This window comes from Empidonax traillii, unplaced genomic scaffold, assembly GCF_003031625.1.
Source record: "Empidonax traillii isolate 1590-97213 ecotype Southwest subspecies unplaced genomic scaffold, ASM303162v1 scaffold1944:size102787, whole genome shotgun sequence".
NCBI classification, from domain to species: domain Eukaryota; kingdom Metazoa; phylum Chordata; class Aves; order Passeriformes; family Tyrannidae; genus Empidonax; species Empidonax traillii.
This window is the reverse complement of record NW_020957137.1, coordinates 60,184-78,086: the sequence shown is the minus strand read 5'-3', so window position 1 is coordinate 78,086 and position 17,903 is coordinate 60,184. Positions and strand designations below refer to the sequence as shown.

General features: G+C 52.8%; 1 protein-coding gene across 4 annotated transcripts in view; it reads right to left on the bottom strand.

The window, feature by feature from the left end:
• Positions 1-2,550: 2,550 nt before the first annotated feature.
• The window catches only part of FBXL20 (F-box and leucine rich repeat protein 20), a 31,663-nt gene continuing 16,310 nt past the window's right edge, over positions 2,551-17,903 (bottom strand). For 3 of the 4 annotated variants that reach the window (XM_027909095.1, XM_027909091.1, XM_027909094.1), the window contains exons 2-15: positions 16,391-16,452; positions 13,901-13,955; positions 12,073-12,147; positions 10,641-10,735; positions 9,642-9,710; positions 9,370-9,465; positions 8,991-9,117; positions 7,252-7,326; positions 6,351-6,481; positions 5,695-5,755; positions 5,010-5,054; positions 4,104-4,160; positions 3,297-3,509; positions 2,551-2,723 (exon numbers count right to left, since the gene is read on the bottom strand). In XM_027909095.1, coding sequence (XP_027764896.1) covers positions 2,616-2,723; positions 3,297-3,509; positions 4,104-4,160; positions 5,010-5,054; positions 5,695-5,755; positions 6,351-6,481; positions 7,252-7,326; positions 8,991-9,117; positions 9,370-9,465; positions 9,642-9,710; positions 10,641-10,735; positions 12,073-12,147; positions 13,901-13,955; positions 16,391-16,452 — 1,269 coding nt within the window. In that variant the 3' untranslated portion in view covers positions 2,551-2,615. Of the gene's footprint in view, positions 2,724-3,296; positions 3,510-4,103; positions 4,161-5,009; positions 5,055-5,694; positions 5,756-6,350; positions 6,482-7,251; positions 7,327-8,990; positions 9,118-9,369; positions 9,466-9,641; positions 9,711-10,640; positions 10,736-12,072; positions 12,148-13,900; positions 13,956-16,390; positions 16,453-17,587; positions 17,661-17,903 lie in introns of those variants that run through there. The other variant, XM_027909093.1, reaches the window with a different exon arrangement.

The following is a 17,903-nucleotide window of genomic DNA, read 5'->3' as shown; positions in this document are numbered from 1 at the left end:
GGTTTCCAAGGGAGGACAGGGAGGGAGCTGGGACAGGGGTGGGACTGCACCTCTACACCTCAGAAATCACAGGATGGAGCAATTCCCCTACATTTTGGGAGCTGACTCCCAGTCACCCAACACCCTTCACAGCCACCTGAGGAGGGGCTGAGCTTTAGGGACCCTTCCCACCCAAACCACTCCACGGTTCACACACCTGGAGAACCCCCAAACACCCCCCTGTCCAGGTGCAGGAGGTGGATTCTCCTCCAGGAATTTATTCCTCCGGTGAGACGGGGCTTGGAAAATGGTGTTTATTGGTACTTATAAATACAAACATCAGGAAGAGTCCATTTGAAGACGGATAATTGATTTAAAAGGACACTGTCAAGTAGTTTCGAGCTACCTTAATGCTGCCACCCTGGTTGGCAAACAGAAAAGAGAATGCTTTGGGTTCTGTGTTCTCGAGTTTTCCCCGGAAAACTCCGCTCTTTTCCAAAGGAATCCAGTCAGACAACACCACCCCCGCCTCCGAAATCCCACTTTTCGCTCTCCCCTGCCACAGTATGAACTGAACAAAGTGTTTTTTGTTTTGTTTTGTTTGTGGTTTGTTTTGCTTTTTTTTCCCAGAGCTGTGCAAATCCTGTGATTGCTGGGTGACCCCCTCGCCCGGCCAAGTCCGTCACCACCATCCTCTGCCACCCTTGAAACCTGGAGAAAAGTTCTGGAAATGAAGCCCCTCGAGGGAGAGAGGGGCAATCCAACAGCGCTAAAGAGGGTTTGAATAAATATTAAGGGATTAAAAGCATCTACAGGAAGGCATTGACAGTATCCTTTTTAACCACAGCAGCCTGGAGTTCCTCCCAGCAGGCCGTGAGCGCAGACTGGGGAGACTGGGGGGGAGATGGAGGGGGTGCAGCTCCAGGGGGACCCTCCTGGTGCCTGGAGAGCCTGGGAAGCAGCTCCTTGTTGTCCTTGGAGCAAACTCCAGGCGAAAAACCAACCCCCCCAGGCCCTGTGAGAGCCGTTCCTGGCGCTGCACCTGCTCTTCTCCCACCAAAGGATCCCTCAGGACCGAGGGGAGGCCCCAAATCCTCGGCCCCGCTCCTGCCCCGGCCGGGCGGGAACATCCACGGACACGAGCGCTCCTTCCATCCAGCGGGAATGACTGACACAGCTCAGCTCCCCCAGAGCCTGCCCTGAAACCCTTGGGATCTGCCCAGCAGTTCCACCCCGGGCACACCCGGATCAGTCCGTGCTCCCCTGGAGCACCCGCGCTCGTTTTTGCCTGAAACGCCCCCAAAACCAACCCCCAACCCTCCCCCCCCTCCCCCTCCTTCCCTCCCCCCAGAGCTGGGCCTGGCTCATCCCAACCCCTTTCCATCCCTGTGGGTCCTCCCGGGGGCTCCACACTTACCTGTGGAAGGTGGGAAGGTCGGGAAAGCCCCCAGTGCTCCCTGGAGCTGGGGCGGATCCCAGACCTGCTCCAGCAGGGAATCCTTATTTCTTCATCAGGGCAACAAGCAAAGAGGTTCTACTTTGCTTTTCCTCGGGGATAAGATGAAGGGATGGAGGGGAAGGACAGGAGGAGGGAACTTACAGTCGCTGGAACACAGACTAGAACTTAATCCCTGTATTGAGAATTATATATAAATATATATATTATTCCCTATATTGGGAATTATATCCTTGTCACTGGGATAAAACCCGAAATCTGAATAAAATTTGGACACCCAAACCCTGCTCAAACAGGCCAAGAAATCCCACGAGAGCCCAGCCTGGGGCGCTCCTTAAAAACCTTCCCAACAGGCTCAGGCTTCTCCTGGGGGAAAAAAAAAAAACAACTAACAAAATCTCCTTTTTAAAACCGAAATTAAAGGATTTGCCACTTTGGGCTGGGAGATGTCGAGAAATGACTGAATTAAAAAAAAAAAAAAGAAAAAAAAGAGGAAAAAAGGAGGACGTGGGGAAGGGCAACAAAAATCCGACATCACAGATTCCAAGGTCTACCACAACCACCTGGGAAAGCCTCTGAGCTGGACAGCGTGGATATGGGAGAGACACGGGACCTTCCCATGGGAAGCACAGGGGAATTCCTGGCTCCCAGGTGAATCCTGGGCTCCAAGGTGAATCCTGGCTCCCAGTGGGAATCCCGGCTCAGCAGCTGCTGCTCCTTCATCCCCCCCTCGCTGAAAAACGGGACGTCAGAACTTGTTGTTGGGATTTTCAGGTTTGTTGGGTTTGTTTTTTCCCCCCTCCTGGGCGACGGTTGCGGGGTCAGAGCCAGTCCCTCTCCTCTCCCCCAAGCCCCCACTTCCAAGGATTCCGCTTCCTATTCCAGCCCCCACCAGCAGCATCAGTCATTCCGGGTTGGAAGCCCTCCCTGGGGGGAAGTTCAGGGCTGGGATCACCCCGATCCACCTACGGAAAAGCCGGAAAAGCCGTCCCAGCCGCAGCAGCTCCCGGGGTTGGGATCGCGGGCAGGGCTGGGGAAGGGGCTCCGGGGCACCCCCAGCCCCGCTCCCTGGGCTCCACTCCAAGGTCCTGGTGTGTGTGTGTGTGTGAGTGTCCCCCCTCCTGGAACGCCACGGGCGCAATTCCAGCCTCAGTTTTGCCGGGAAGAGCCGTTTCCAGCGTCATAGGATGATGCAGCATCTGCAGAAGCGCTGTCGGCTCCCGCCCACCGAGGGCGGGGGGGTCACCGGGGCGAAGTAGGCGTGGACCTTGATGTTGGGAAGGTGGGTCTGGAACGGCAAACACGGCCAGGGAGAGGGGTCAGACCAGGCTGGGTTCTCCTGTGGGATCTCCCTCTGGGAGGGTTGCAGGGAATGAGGAAGGAACAAGGCTTTTCCCATCCCTGGGATGCACCCCTGGAGCAGCCTGGCCTGGTGGGGGGGTGTCCCTGCCCCAGAAACTTGGATGAGCTCCAAGGTCCCTTCCAACCCAAAGCATTCCATGATTTTATGACCTTACTTGACAGAGCCATGTCCTCCCTGCAGGTGAAATGTTATCGTGACTCCTCTTTTCCAGAGGGAGAAACAAATGGCCTTGGGAAGGGACGCTGGGGAGAAATCCTTCCCTGTGATGGGGGGTGAGGGGCTGGGATGGAATTCCCAGAGAAGCTGGGGCTGCCCCCCCATCCCTGGATGTGTCTTAAGGCCAGGCTGGAGCAAGCTGGGCTAGCAGGAGGAGGCCCTGGGGATGGAACTGGATGAGGTTTAAGGTCCTTCCCACCCAAAGCACTCCCAATTCCACACCCCTAGATCCACAAAGGATGCTCTCCCAGCCCGTGGATAACTCCCCCAATCCCGGCTCACCCTGAGTCTCTTGATCCCTGCGCGGGTGATCTGCTGGCAGTCGTACAGCTCTATCCTCTCCAGGCTGTGGCAGCTCTTGAGGTGCTCCAGGGAGGCGTCAGTGATGAGGGGACAGTTGTCCAGCTCGATCACCTCCAGCCGGTCGTGGGCGCAGGCGCCGTTCCCGAGGTGCCGGATCCCGTCGTCCGTGATCAGCTCACAGTGGGATAAACTCTGTGCCCAAACACAGCCAGTTCAGGGGTCACAGGCGGCTCCTGCCGCCCCAAAAATCCAGCCCCAGCCTCCCTGGGGACACGAGGGAGGGTGGGCTGTGCTGGGCTGGTTGGCATTTTAGGATTTTAGGACTGGTCTGTGCTCCCCCCTGGCACTGGAGCCACTGGGATCTGTGCATCCAAGGGGAAAACTTCCACTTGCAGTGGGTAAAAATCCTTCCCTGGGAAGGTGGGGAGAGCCTGGCACAGGCTGCCCAGAGAAGCTGTGGCTGCCCCATCCCTGGGAGTGTCCAAAGCCAGGCTGGAACAACCTGGGAGGGTGGGAGGTTGTCCCTGCCCATGAACCGGGTGACCTTCAAGGTCCCTTCCAACCCAAACCATTCCACGATTCCCATGACTGGGAAAGGCAGATGAGACCCACAGGGTGGCACAGGAATTCCACAAACACCCCTGCCATGGGAGCACCCACCTTTGGGACACCCACTGTGGGAAGGGCCCTGGAATTGGGTCCAAGGACTGGCAGGAACAGAAGTCACTGCAACTCAACTGAGATCCCTCTGTTTCAAGTGCTGGAAGCCTCCCTTGGAATACTCACCAGGACCTGGAGCCGTGGACAGTGTATGGAAAGCTGGATTAGGGTGCTGTCTGTTATCTGGAAGAGAAGAGGAAAGAGCCCCTTAACTTGTTGTGCACCAGGACTTAATTTTTCCTCTCTGCGAATGAAAAAAAAACCCCGGCAGAATTTTCCCTAATCCCTGAGTTTTCCCCACAGCCGCTCTCCTGAACCCCTCAGGAACTTCCATCTCCTTATGGAACCAGCTCCTGCTTCCCTTTGCAGGCAGAGGCACCACTGGGTTGGTTTGAGCTTCCCCAGGGAGCCGAAATGAGCTCAGAATTCGGGCAGGCAAAGGAGCTCCCTGGTGTTCCAAGGGCTCGCGCTCCCTCCCACGGCCTGTGGATTGCTCCTGGTTTTCTGCAGGAAGGAGGAGACTCACACAATGGTTTCTAACCCCCCCAGGGAGCTGCCTGGGATGGGTTTGTGTCAGGCCAAGGCTCGGCCCCGCTTCCCTTGTTCCTTTTTTGGGATCGTTTTCCGTCCCTTCCCGTCTGGACGGGTGTCATTTCCTCCGGGGAGCTCCTGGATTTGTGCCCTGGGAACACCAGGAATGCAGAACCCCAGGGAGGAACCACAGCCCTGTTCCCTTCCTTGGGCTGGATCCACTTCCAGTCTTTCCCTAGGGTTGGAGGTTTTTCCATGGGATCTCCAGTCAATCCAGCCCTTTTTCCCTGTAAATGCCACAGCCCAGTTTGATCCCAACCCTCTAAAATCACCGTCCCAACAATCTGCCAGAGGAAAACCCCGTTATTTTTAGCACCATCTGGGCGTTAAGACCATTCCCTGGGATTTCATGCCCTGTCAGAAACCACACCTTCCTAAATTAAGTTCTGACTTGGAGACTGATTTTTCACCACGCTGTGCCAAAAGGGAAACGTTTCCTACCTGGACACATTCTTCCAGGTCCATTTTTTCAAGCTCATGGCAGTTCTGGGAATAAAAGGAAAACCAAACACCCCAAACTCAGTGTAAAGTTCAGACAATAAAAAAAAAAAAATATAAATCTAAACCACCCCAAAGACAGTTTTCTTTAAAAATTAGGGGGGTTTTTCTGCACGAAATATCAAGACTGGAAGAAAATTTTGCCGCTTCTTTAAGGACAGCACCGAGGACAGTAAAGGAAATTTAAAGGGTTTTAATGGTAATTAGGGTAATTAATAATTAATAACCAAGCAGCAAAGTCTGTAACTCCCAAGTATTTAACGTTCCATGAGGTTTGGATGTAACTCCTCCCAGGTCTGTGGGTCAGGACCATGCCACAGACCACATAAACCCTATCTTTTGGAGCCTGGATTCCACAAACCCTAATTTTTGCTCCTCAAGATTTCCATAAACCCTAATTTTTGCAATTCAGACTCCATAAACCCTATTTAATTTTTTTTTTTTTGCAACTTAGCTTCCATAAACTCGTTTCTGTAACTTAAGATTCCATAAACCCCGATTTTTGTAACTTAGATTCCACCCAGACACCGAGATAAGTTTTCCCAAAATCCAGTGGGGCTTTTCTGTTATTTACCCCAAAAAGAAAGGAAGAGGGAAGGAAGGAAGGAGGGAAGGAGGGAGCCCTTACCCTGGCCAGGGTGGTGAAGCCCACGTCGGTCAGCTGGGAACACCTCGCCACCTCCAATATTCTGCATGGAAAGAGTCCACAGGAGCCATGGAGGGGTCCCAGAATCCCAGGAGAGGGTCGGGAGGGACCCCTGGGGGATCACCCAGTGCAGCCCCCCCCGCCCAGGCCTGGGGAAGGTGACACTGGTGGGGTTGGAACGTCCAGAGACCACCCCGGGCAGCTGCTCCAGGTCCCCCCTGGAATGAAGCTCTTCCTCATCCTGAGGAGGAACTTCCCCAGTTTTATTTCATGCCCTGTCAATGGGAAGAGCCTGGCACCATCTTCCAGCTGTTCCCAGCTGTTCCATAGTGGTGTGAGAGGAGAGTTACTCAGCGGGCACCAGGGCAGGAGCTCGTTTGCTCACACGAGTTTAAAAACAGGAATCTGGGTTTTAACCAGATTTTTAAGCAGATTTTAACCAGAGATCTGTTTTTTAACCAGATTTTAACCAGGGATCTGTTTTCCTCCCCTCATCCCATAAAAAGAACACCTGGATGAAGCTCAGGGGATAAAAACCCCCCCTTCCCAGAAAGACCTTCAGAGGCCAAAACAGCCCCGCTGGCCCCTGAGCGCGTCCCCCGGACCCCCTGGAGCTGGGAATTCCAGGGAAAACCCACCTGAGGCGAGGGCAGTTCTGCCCCAGGGCGTTGAGGATGGCGTCGGTGATGTTGGAGCAGCCAGAGGCACACAGGGACTGCAGCTTGTGGCAGCCCCTGCAGATGGTGATCAGCCCGTCGTCCGTGATTTGCTGTGAAACACCACCAAGATGTGAAATTCCACTTTTCCCCTCCCACAATTCCAGCCCCAGGGCCAAGTTCTGGCTCTCCTGACCCAGAAACACGTTGAGGTGTTTTGCTGGAGCAGCTGGGATAGGATAAACCCCGCTGGAGTGGCTTGGAAAGGTCAAGGGAGTGATTTTTCGTGTGCAGGGAGATGCTCGGGAGCTGGGCCAGGGGAGGGGTGGGGAAGGGGCTGGGATTCCTGCCTTTGCAATTCCTGCTTGGAAAGACCATCCCTGGGCACTGGGGGTTTACCAAGCCCCATTCCCAGACACAGGAGGTTTATCCAGCCCCATCCCTGGACACAGGGCCCACTTCCATGGAAAAGGAAGGGGCTGCCCAGCTGCTGTTCCCGACTAACTGTGGGATGGCACGTACAGAGAGCCCGTTCCAACCCATTTTTTTGGCAGAAATGCACATTTCTGGCACTGCAGGACTGGCCCAGGGCCCTCCTGTGCAGGAAAACTGCGCATTTTTGGGTTCAATTCCACAGAAGAGACCAGAGGAAAGGCCTGGCAGGGCCGCTCCAGGACCGATGGAAAGAGATTTTTCCAGCTCACCCGTGGGCAGGGAAGGGAGGGACAAGCCTGACACAGCAAAGGCTGGGCTGGGGCTTATTCAGCCTTCCTGAATGGCACCAAAAAAGCTGGTTTCTTCATCAGCTGTTTGCCCACAGCTGCACTGGGGACGGAGCACATTCCCCAGGGAATGTGGGGGAACACTGGGAAGCTTCACTTACCAAGCAGGTTTGAAGGTTTAACGTCACCAGCTCGGGGCAGTGAGCACCGATGTACTTCAGGGCCTCATCCTCGAGCTGAGAGGGGGGGGGAAAACACAGACACTGAGACAACCTGGCACTGCTAAAACCCCCCCAGTGCAGCTGGGGGGGCACCAAAGTGGCTCTGGGAGCCTCTGGGGGAGGAGGGAAAGGCACCACAGGCACAGGACCCACCGTGCTGAGGGCGCTCCTGCCCGGGGAGGAAGGGGGTTTGTGCCAGCCCAGGACAGAGCTCAGAGCCACAAGGACAGTTGGGCTCATCCCACAGGGACAGATTCCCAAGCACGGGGTGGAATCACCTCCTCCTCACAGGGGGCAGGGGAATGTTCCACCACCCCGGGGCCTGTGAGTGACCCTGGGCTCGTGTGGCAGTAATAATTACTACTGCAGTAACAACAACATGATTTCCTCATTATTTTCTTTTCTTGTTCTTCTCTTCTTCTTGTTCTCCTTTCCCCTTTCCTTTCCTTTCTCTTTCCTCTCCCTTTCCTCTCCCTCTCCTTTCCTCTTTCTTTTTTTCTTCTTTCTTTTCTTTTCTCATTTTCTTCTTCTCCTTCTCTTCTCCTTCTTCTTTTTATTACTCCAACAGTGCTGGAATTCCAGGAGTTGGCCCTTTCTGACCCTTGTGGGTCCCTTCCAGTTCGGGATATTCTGATTCCAGGGAACTCGAGGAGCACCAGCACACCCCAGGGTGATTCCTGAGGGTCAAATCCTGCCATTCCTCAATCTCCAGGAGCAGATGGCAAGGGATGGATATCCAGGATGGATTGCCATCGATATTACTCACAACTCCCTAAATTCCTGGAAACTCAAGCTGTTCCCATGACCTGGATTCCCAAAATAGGTCGGGCTGGTTCTATCTTTGATCAAACGAGTTCCTTTTTAACTCAGGGGGTTAAAAAGCTTTGAAAAATAAAAAGGTTTTATTACTCTTTATCAAGAGTAATGCCTTTAATAAAAGTATTCTTTTATGTTACACATTTATTGTACTGGTTAAGATATTTTGTATTGATATTGTTTATATTTTCTACATTAAGATAAGGGGTTGATGTTCCCCCTGCCCCAGTTCATAACTGATACATATATTTATATATATAAAGTTGTAATAGCAGGGAGGGATTTAATTCATCAAACTTTTCAAGGTAAGAGTAAAGAAAAATAAAAGGTCAGTTTAAATAACCAAAATATAACAAATGGGGCAAAAACCCCCACCCTTTTAGCCTTTATACATCCCAAAATCCAGGTGTCAGACCCTCTCCAAATACACTCCAGAGCTTTGGCAGGGAAACTGAGATTCCAGAGGTGTTTTCCAAGGAAGAGAGATTCTCTTTGAGTGACTACAAATCCCAAGGGCACAGGGAGGGAATTCCATCCCAGACAGATGAAAGGAGGGCACTGAAATTCCTTGGAGCCTTCCCAAAGGATGGATAACACACCTACAGCCCCCCCCGAAAATGATTTGCTCAACGGGAAAAGAGGGGATGGGGGGAAAAGGAGGATTCTCCAGCTCGGTCTGTGACTTATCCCACCTCTCCAAGGATTAAAGAACTTCCCCAAACCTCCAACAGACCGGGAGGAATTCTGCTGACCGAACTTTCTTGGGAAGCAAAAGAAAGGCCCAAAGTATTTCCTCCCCACCCCACCCTGAGGAGCAGCAGGAACATCCCAGCTGTGCTCGTCCCCCTTTTCCAGAGCCATACCTGGGTGCAGCCCTTCAGGGACAGGGCTTTGAGCCCCCCACAGCCCCTGACCAGGGCCTGGATCCCGTCCTTGGTCACTTGGTCGCACCAGGAGATGATGAGCTGTTCCAGCAGCGGGCATCCCTCGCTGGGGGAGACAGGGAAAACATGGGAATGCTGCTTTGATTCGGGAGGAAATCCCGCTTTTTGCTCCTGAAATGTCCATTTCTGGGAGCCACCTGAGCACAGAGACCCCTCCCCAAGCCCAAGGGGGACAGTTCCCAGAGCTCAGCCCGGGGTGGGGGGGATGTTCCCCAGGTGGGGCTGGGGTGGTCCTGGAGGTCTTTTCCAACCTTAATTCCACATTTCCACCGGCACAGCCGGTGCTCTTGGCTCCTACCTCAGTGCTTTCAGGGACAGGTTGGTGATGGAGGTGCAGGAGGCCAAGTCCAGGTGCCTGAGTTTGGAGCAGAACTTGCTGAGGCTCGTGCAGGTGCTGGAAGAGAGACAGGGAGACCCTCCTGCCATGGATCCATCCCAGCTCCCACACATCCCACGGCGCTCCGGGGGGAGCAGGGGGGGTGGGCACTCTGGGATGGAACCCCCAGGGGGGCTGTGGAGCCCTGGAACACTCCCTGGAGCAGCCAGGGCCGAGGGAAGAGCTCTACTCACGCGTCTGTGATCTTGGTGCAACCATTGAGGTTCAACACCTCGATGTTCCTGCAGTTCTGGGCGAAGGTCCTTTGGGAAAGGGAGGGAAAAACACTGGGTTGGCCAGGGAACAGAATTCCTGCAGCTGGAACTCAGCAGATTAAGGTTTTGCAGAACGGTCTCGAGCAGAATAACGAAGAGGATAAGGAAGAAAGTGAAGGAAATGAAGAAGAAAATCAATAAAGGAGAAAATTGGTAAAGAAAATCAACAAAGAAAATTAATAAAGAAGAAAATCAACAAAGAAAACCAACAAAGAAAATCAATAAGGAAAATCAATAAGGAAAATAAATAAAGAAAATCAATAAAAATCAATAAAGAAGATCAATAAAGAAGAAAATAAAAAAAATCATGAAATGGAAAAATAATCAAGAAATAGGAATCTAGAAAAAAAAAAATCAAGAAAATCAAGAAGAAAACCAAGAGAATCAAGGAACAAGAAAAGAGTCGAGAAAGGCGAGAAAATCGAGAAGAAAATGAGTGAAGAAGAAAGCCAAGAAAATAAAGAGGAAAACTAAGGAAATAGAAAAGAAAATCAAGGAAACAGAAAATCCAGAAAATAAAGAACAAAATTAAGAAAATAAAGAACAAAATTAGGGAAATAAAGAACAAACCCAGGAAAACAGAAGAAAATCCAGAAAACCAGAGATTTCTGCTGGCCCACCCCGTGCCCTGGGCTTTCCCAGCCCCACTAAAGGCCTCAGCTGCCCCTCAGTGCCAACCCCTCCCGAGTTTGTAACAGCAGCCGACAGGATTTTAATGAGAACCGAGAAAAACTGAATTTTAACAAGACTTTTGAACCAGTTAAAGTGGGAAATGAGCAGTGTCTGCCCCTGCCCTCCAGGTTTCCCTCACACACACACATGGGGTGAGGGGCTGGATTATCCCCATCCCTGGGTGGCTGGAGGAGCCAAATCCCCCTTCCCAGCCCCATTCCAAGCAGCAGGAAGGTGCAGCTCTACCTTAAGGCGTTGTCCCCCACTCCCTGGCAGCCCCTCAGGCTCAGCTTCCGCAGGAATCCCCCACATCTCTTGGAAATGTTCTCGACCACCCGGCCCTGGGGGAGACAGAGAGGGCACCTCAGCATTCCCCCCCCCAAAAAAAAACCCAAAAAAAACCCCAAAAAAACAAACCCCCAAACAGCTGAATTTGACATTTGGCAGATTAACAACAAGCTTGTTGCTTTAGGGTGCTACAAGGAAATAAAAATGCCATGGAAAGGGTCTCAGGGAAAGGGGGGATTATTCAGCTTCTGAAGATGGAGAGACACGGAGCAGCTCCCTGGGGCCCATCACTTAAGGATGGGGGAATTCTGAGGAGCTTTTCCCACTCTGGAGCTCCTGGATATCCACACAGACCCCCCCTCTAAGGAATGGGAGGGAAGGGGCAGCAGGATTTCCAAGGGACAGCAAAAAAAAAAGCCCCCAAAACTGAGGATCAGGCTCAATCCAACACGACCCCACAACCCAAGAGGGACACTGAGATCTCCAGGTGAGTTTTTTGCCACAGGAGCGGCTCCACATCCCTGTGAAAAACGGCTGGAGCAGCTGAAACATCCCCAGGTTTTGCAATTCCTCTGGCAAGCCTGGAGATCCTGCTTGGGTTAGGGGGATCCAAACACGTTTGCATCAAGAATTTACACCAGCTGATGGATTTAACTCCCTCAAAGCAGAGCCTGAGCACATCAGGAAGCCCAGCGGGTTCTGGAGGTGAGGAACGACAAATTCCAGCATTTTCATTTAAAAGGGGTTGGGTTTTTTCAGGATTTTTTTTTTTCTTTTTTTAAACAGGATAAAACATTCTGATAAAAAACTAAAGGGTTTGGGTTTTATCAAGACAATGCCTATCAGTGCAGAGCCCACATCCAGCAGATTCAACAGTGAAGCAGCTCCAAAGCTGCATCTTTTCAGGGACAACTTTTGACCTCGTCCCCCCCAAACATCCTCACTGAAATGCCAATTTTTGATGTTAAAGACGGACAGGGAAAGGATTCAGCAGACATTCAGCCTTCATGGTCTCATCAGTGCTGTGCTGACTGGGAGGGAAAGGAGAAACAGCCTCAATTCTGCTCCACACAAGCAGCAGTTTTCCCCCTCAAAGACGTACATTTTCTACTAATTTCTGTTTTCAGAACAGGCAAAACCACTTTCCTTCCATTACCCCCTTCCAGGCTCGATGCAGATACATAATTCTGTCCATTTTCAAAAGCTGAATGGATTGCCAAGGCTTTTTAAAAGGCTCCCCGAAGCTGAAGGACTGGAATTAATGATCTCTATCTCCAGGGAAGGCAAAAAGGGTTACTCTGGGAGTAGGAATCCATTCTAGGCTGTAATTACAGTTTAACAAGGGGAAGGAAAAAAAAAAAAATTGGGTTTGTATGTCACTTAATGATACCTCAATGTCCCTCTGGAAATCAAACAGGTCAATTCGCTGCCAGTTACTGCCATCCAGGGCCAGAACATTCCATGCCTTTATCAGGGGGGAAAAAATGTAGATGTGTGGTTAATAGGAAAAAAAAAAAAAAAAAGGTCAGTGTGGGGGGATCATGTCCCAGTCTGCTCCTTGGAGAAACAACATCCTCAGTGTCCCAGGTGGAAAAGCAACAGGGGAATTCCAACACGCAGAACTGGGCAGGTACCAGAAATGCCGGATGGGAAAGCCCCCCTGGGGTCCCCTCTTGGAATTCCAGAGTCCCCCCAAGCAGGGAATCGGTGCCCTCAGGGTGGGAGGAGCGGTGGGCACCTTCACATTCCTGGCTGGAATTAAAGTGCCCCCCAGGGGACCCTCAGCACTCGACAAGTGCTTTGGTTTTGGCCCAAACGACCCCAAATCTCACCGTGGTTCCTGCTACAGAGGAGGGGCAGGAGCCCAGGGCCGGTGGTTCTGCCCTCAGTGAATCAGCCCAGAGCTGTGTGTGTGAAAGCTTTAATTGCACAACCAAAGCAAACAGCCAGACCTGGTAACAACCAGGAGCTCAGCGTTGGGAAATCGGGGGATAAATACGGGTGGATTTTCCACCCCATCCCTCCCCTGCACTGAGCTCACCCCCAGCCCAAAACACCAGCAACAAGCGGTACAGAGTCAGAGCAGGGGGACAGAACTGGGCATTCACTGATTTTTCCCTCTGGGGTTTTGAATTGCTGCTGTTATTTGTTTTAAGGTCCGTGGGAAAAGCAACAGCCCCGGTGGGAAATGCACTGGTGGCTGCCCAATTCCACGGGCAGGGAACATTCCGGAGCCTTCCTGCACCTCCCACAGGCACTTCACGTGCCGTGCCACGGGATGAGCGACGTGTTCCCTGCTTCCCTGGGCAAACAGGAGCAAGGGACAGTCCAGGAGGGCACCTTGACATTGGCAGGATCCCATTCTGGCCAGGACTGTTCCTCTGGAGCTGCGGATTCCACCTGGAAGGCCTTTCCCTCCCGGACCTGCGTGACCCAGGTGGGAACTGCCAAGGCCCAAGGCCCAGTTTTAATGCAGTAAATAATGTTTAAGCAGAGTTTTGTTTTGATTCCAGAGAGCCTGGGCTGATGCACTGAGCTGTGGCGTGGGTTTGAACCAGCACTGAGCAGTTTTGTGCAGGTGTGACCCAGCCAGGACAGGGAACACTCCACTCCAACACCTCCCACCCTTTCCTGCAGCGGTGCCTCCTCTGGCTCTTCCCAGATAAAGCACCTGCATAAACCTGGAAGCTCCAGATAACCTGACCTGCAGCTGGAAGAACTTTCCCAAGAGAACATTCCAAGCTGGATTTCACCACGAAGGACAGAAACCACCCCAAACAAAACACTGTGGGAGTTTTTTTTTTCCCCCTCCATGTTTACTCCAGCTACATCCAGGGAGGAAATTAACTTTCACTGGCTCTGCAGCACCTTTGTGAATCAGAATTCCTGTATTTCCACCCAAACCATTTCAGACTGCCAGTTCTGGGGTTTCCAGCAGCCTGGAAAAAAAAATAGGCTGAGGGGGAAATTTGGGCAGAAAGTCAAACCCCCTTCCTACCTGGGACACTGGAAAATGTTATTCCAGCCTGGAGTCCCCTTCACTGGGAGTTTTCCAGTGTTAACAGGGGACACCAAACAACAGCTGAGTGGCACAAAGGGCCCTGCCACAACCCCCCCCTGTGACTGGGAAGGGCTGGAGGGAGAGGATTGCCCCCCCTGCCCACCACCAAGATCCAACCCCCTGCTAAAATCCACCAGGAAAGGAGGAAGGTCCTTACCCTGGAAACTTGAGCACAGCGACACAGAGTGACCACATCCAGGAAGGAGAAAATTCTGGAAGAGAAACGAGAGACACCTTATTGGTCACTGATATTCAACATGAACTGGAAAATAAAGAGCGGGTGAGGGGGGAAAAGAAAAAAACCAGGGGCAGCAAAACTCCTTTGTGATTCAGCTGAAAGCTGAAAAGAAGTGCAGAGGCAGCAGCTCCCAAAGGAAAAGCAAAACCCAGCTCTGGAGGCCACAGGAAAATGGGAATCTCCCACCTTGGAGCAGCTCCACGGAGGGAACGCGGCGGTCACGGCCCCGAAGAGCCCCACGTTGGGCAGCACAGGGAGCACCCACGGGGATTCTGGGGATGGCTGGCTCTGATTCCACCTGGGAGCGAGCCCAGGGCACCGACACCTCCAGCAGGAGCTCCCAGGAGTGGGCAGTGCCAGCGTTCCCAGCCCCGGGATCAAAGCAGGGCCAGCCCGGTTTCGGTGCCCGGATTAGTCCCGGGTGTCACCCCCGTGATTAGAGGGGTGAGGAAAGGCTGGCAGAGCTGGGATTGCTCAGCCTGCACGAGGGAAGGCTCCAGGGTGACCTAATTGTGGCCTTCCAGTGCCTGAGGGAGCCACAGGGAACATGGAGAGAGACCATTCACAGGGGCCTGGACAAGGGGGAACGGCTCCAAAGTGGAAGTCAGGTTTGGGTAGGATATTGGGAGGGAATCCCTCCCTGGGAGGGTGGTGGGACACTGGCACGGGGTGCCCAGACAAGCACTCCTTGGATGATTTTTCCCAGTTCTGCCTTAACAGACCCAAAGGCACCGGGCAGGGATGTTCCTTTTTCCATCCAGGCAGGATTCCTGCTCTGCTCCCCACTTGGTCTTTTCTCTCTCCAGAGTCGACAGCGAGGAAATAATCCACAAAATTAACTTTATCGCCAGGCAGCGACCAGGGCTGAAGGCAGGCTGAGCTTTCCCAACAGGAATTAAGGCTGGAATTGCAGCAGATTGAACTGCTTCGCTGCAAAGTAACTCCCCACGTGCAGCTGAACAGCTCAGCCCTGGACAGTTTGGGTAAAACACACCTACTTAGAGCAATTTTCAGGTTTCACCCTCTTAATCCACTCAGGGTCTCTAGGACTCCTCACTTTCCCACTGTCCCTAACTGGATTAGGGTCAGGCCCCTGCTGAAATCCCTGGATGCTGAGGGCTCTGAGGTGAGGCAGCTTAGACCTTCAGCCTTCTAAAATTATCCCCAGCAGTTCCTGCCAGTGAGTCACCATTCCAGGTGGATCCTGCTCCCATGGGCTGGGCAGGGGGGAGACAGAAACCACAGCTCTGCTCCCACCTCCTCATCAATTCCCAAGAACTCCATCTCCCCAGGGGATAAACCAAGGTGGGGCTGGAATGCTGGATGGCAGAGGCAGTGCTGGGAAGGGGGAGCAGGCAGAGAGCACGGATCAAAGCTGCTTAGGCCAGGAGAGAGCTGCAAACTGCCTGACCTGCCCATGAACCAGGCAGGAAAAGCCCAATTCTCCACCTGCCTGGTCCCTGCTCCTGCCAAGGTGGGGGGTGTTGGACAGCCCCACATCCCCCCAGGATGACACCAGTGTTGGTGCCTTGGTGTCACTGGCCATCCCATCCCAGCAGATGTCCGGGATCAGGGAGGGGGGAAACCAGGGAGAAACCATCAGTTGATAAATGTTTGAAGTTCATAAGTGATGGTTTGGAGAGCTGGGATTCACTGCCAGCAGACTGCGAACACTCATGAGCGTGGACTGACAGTGCGGCCTTTGAAAGGGAAACTTGGACTGGTTTCCCTGTAGGAATCTCCTGTAAATGGGTGTCAGTGTCTGCTGGACAAAGGCTGGTGTGTCTGGGCAGCGCTGCTGGGGAAAGGGCTCCTTCTCTGTCCCCTCTCGGATGGATTCGGTGCCTCCCGTGCGCGGCTGAGGGGTGGAAGCTGCACTTTGTCGTACCTGCTCCCACCACACCAACAATCCACTCCCAGAAAACCCAGAAAAGACCATTTTTGTTATCCCTCTTGCTGCTGGACTGTGTCACTCCCCCCCTGTGCCAGGCTCCCAAACCCCAACATCCACCACACACTGTCAGCGGGGAGGGCTCCACAAGACACACCCCGTGTGCTTTTTTGGGTGAGGAGCTCTGGGATGAGAGAACCTGAATCAGACTGGAAATAATAAAAATCCTGCTCTGAACCAAACCCTGCAGGGAGGCAGAGCCCTGCTCTCCACACCGGCTCCCACTCAGTCTCACTAAGGATTCCCTCAGTCCTACAGCCCCTCCACCTACAAAACAGGCAAGGGGCCAATTAATTCAGCATTTTAACCCCTAAAATTGCACACACTTAGCACAAACTGCTGCTGGCACAGACCTTGGACCTCCTGCTGTCTTTTGGGAAAGGTTTTAGCAGTGACCCAGTCCAGGCTCGAGCAGCAAATCCCCAAATCCCACTCCCCTCCCCATGGCAGGGACTCACCTCAGCAGCAGCTCCTTGGGCAGTTTTTTGTTGATCACGGCCTCATCGTTGTTTGAGAACATCTGCAAAACAAGCACAGGTCCCACAGGTCAGCCACCACTTCCAAGGGAAGAAATCCCAGGGAAGAGGTGGCTGGATAACAAGGCTGTTCCCAGACATCTGGTCCGGTGAGTTCCCAACAGATAAATCTTGTGCTCCGGCTTTCAAACTGTACCTGAGCAGGGATCCAATCCCATCCCCCTTCCAAATATCCTGTCCCTGAGCATGGATGTAATCCCAGCACCTCATAACTATCCTGCACCTCAACATGGATCCATCCCCTCCCAAATATCCCGCTCCTGAGCAGGGATCCAATCCCATCACCCACCAAAGCTTGAAAATCCAACCCGAAAATCCAACGTGCTGCCTTTTAAAAGCTCCAACCAGAGATTAAAAACTGGCCACTGGATAACACCATCAGCACCAGACAACACTAAACCCAAGGCCTTGGGAGCCCAGCCCAAAAGCTGTGTCCCTGAACCACATCTTGCCTTGGAGTTATCCCAAGACACCGGAGTGGGACACGAACTCTCCCGCGCTCCTTTCCCAAAATCTCACCCAGCACCAGTGTTGTCTTCCCCCCACAGACACTTTTATCACCTCCCACCAGGGACATCACAAGCTGGCAGGTCCTGAACAGGAACCAGACAGGCAATTTGCTGCTAATTAAGAGCGGAGTTGTGCCATTCCCGGCTCTGGGAGGGGACGGGGGCACCTCCTGGAATCACCAGCCAGATCCTGGCAGGTGACTCTGCAGAGCCACAGCAGGAGGGACAGACATTCCCAAGGCTGGGAAAGCAGCACTCTGGGATGGGATGGGATCAGCTCATGGAATGGCTGAGCTGCTCAGCTGGGAAATCCAGGAAACCACGGGGAGCTCCAGGGAGGGGGGAAAGGCAGAGGGATTATTCTCTTCCCACAGTTAACACCAACACATCCATCCCCTTTCCCACTGTTGTCCAGGCCAGCACCCTCCTCCCTAAAAAATGGGTAGGAGAAGTTAAAGCAGCAAATCAGAGCTGGAGGAGACTCCCAAAAGGGATCCAGAGCAGGAGAGAAGAGATTAAAGCAGAGATTCCAAAGCAGCCACAGGCTCTCCTGCCTCATCCCAGGGAATTCCACTGCTGCCCATGGAACCCCTCAGCAGGAACATCCCACCTCCATCCCAGCACAAATCCCAGCCTCACACTCCTTCCTGCAGGAGTTTCCCTTTGACCAGCACTAATCTAAAGCAATGTTTGGTTTTCTTTGGGTTTTTTTGGTTTTTTTTTTGTCTGGCTAAAAATAGTCCTTGGACTTAAAACCTGATGGGAGGGGGGGGAGGGGGAGGGACCAGGCAGGACGTGCTCCAAGGGAGAACCTCTGGAATTCCCGCTCTCCTGGGAGGCTGGGAAGTGCCAGGGGACATCACCAGAGCCATTTTCTCCAGCCTCCCCTCAGAGCCTGGGTGAAAAAACAGGCTGGGACTGGGATT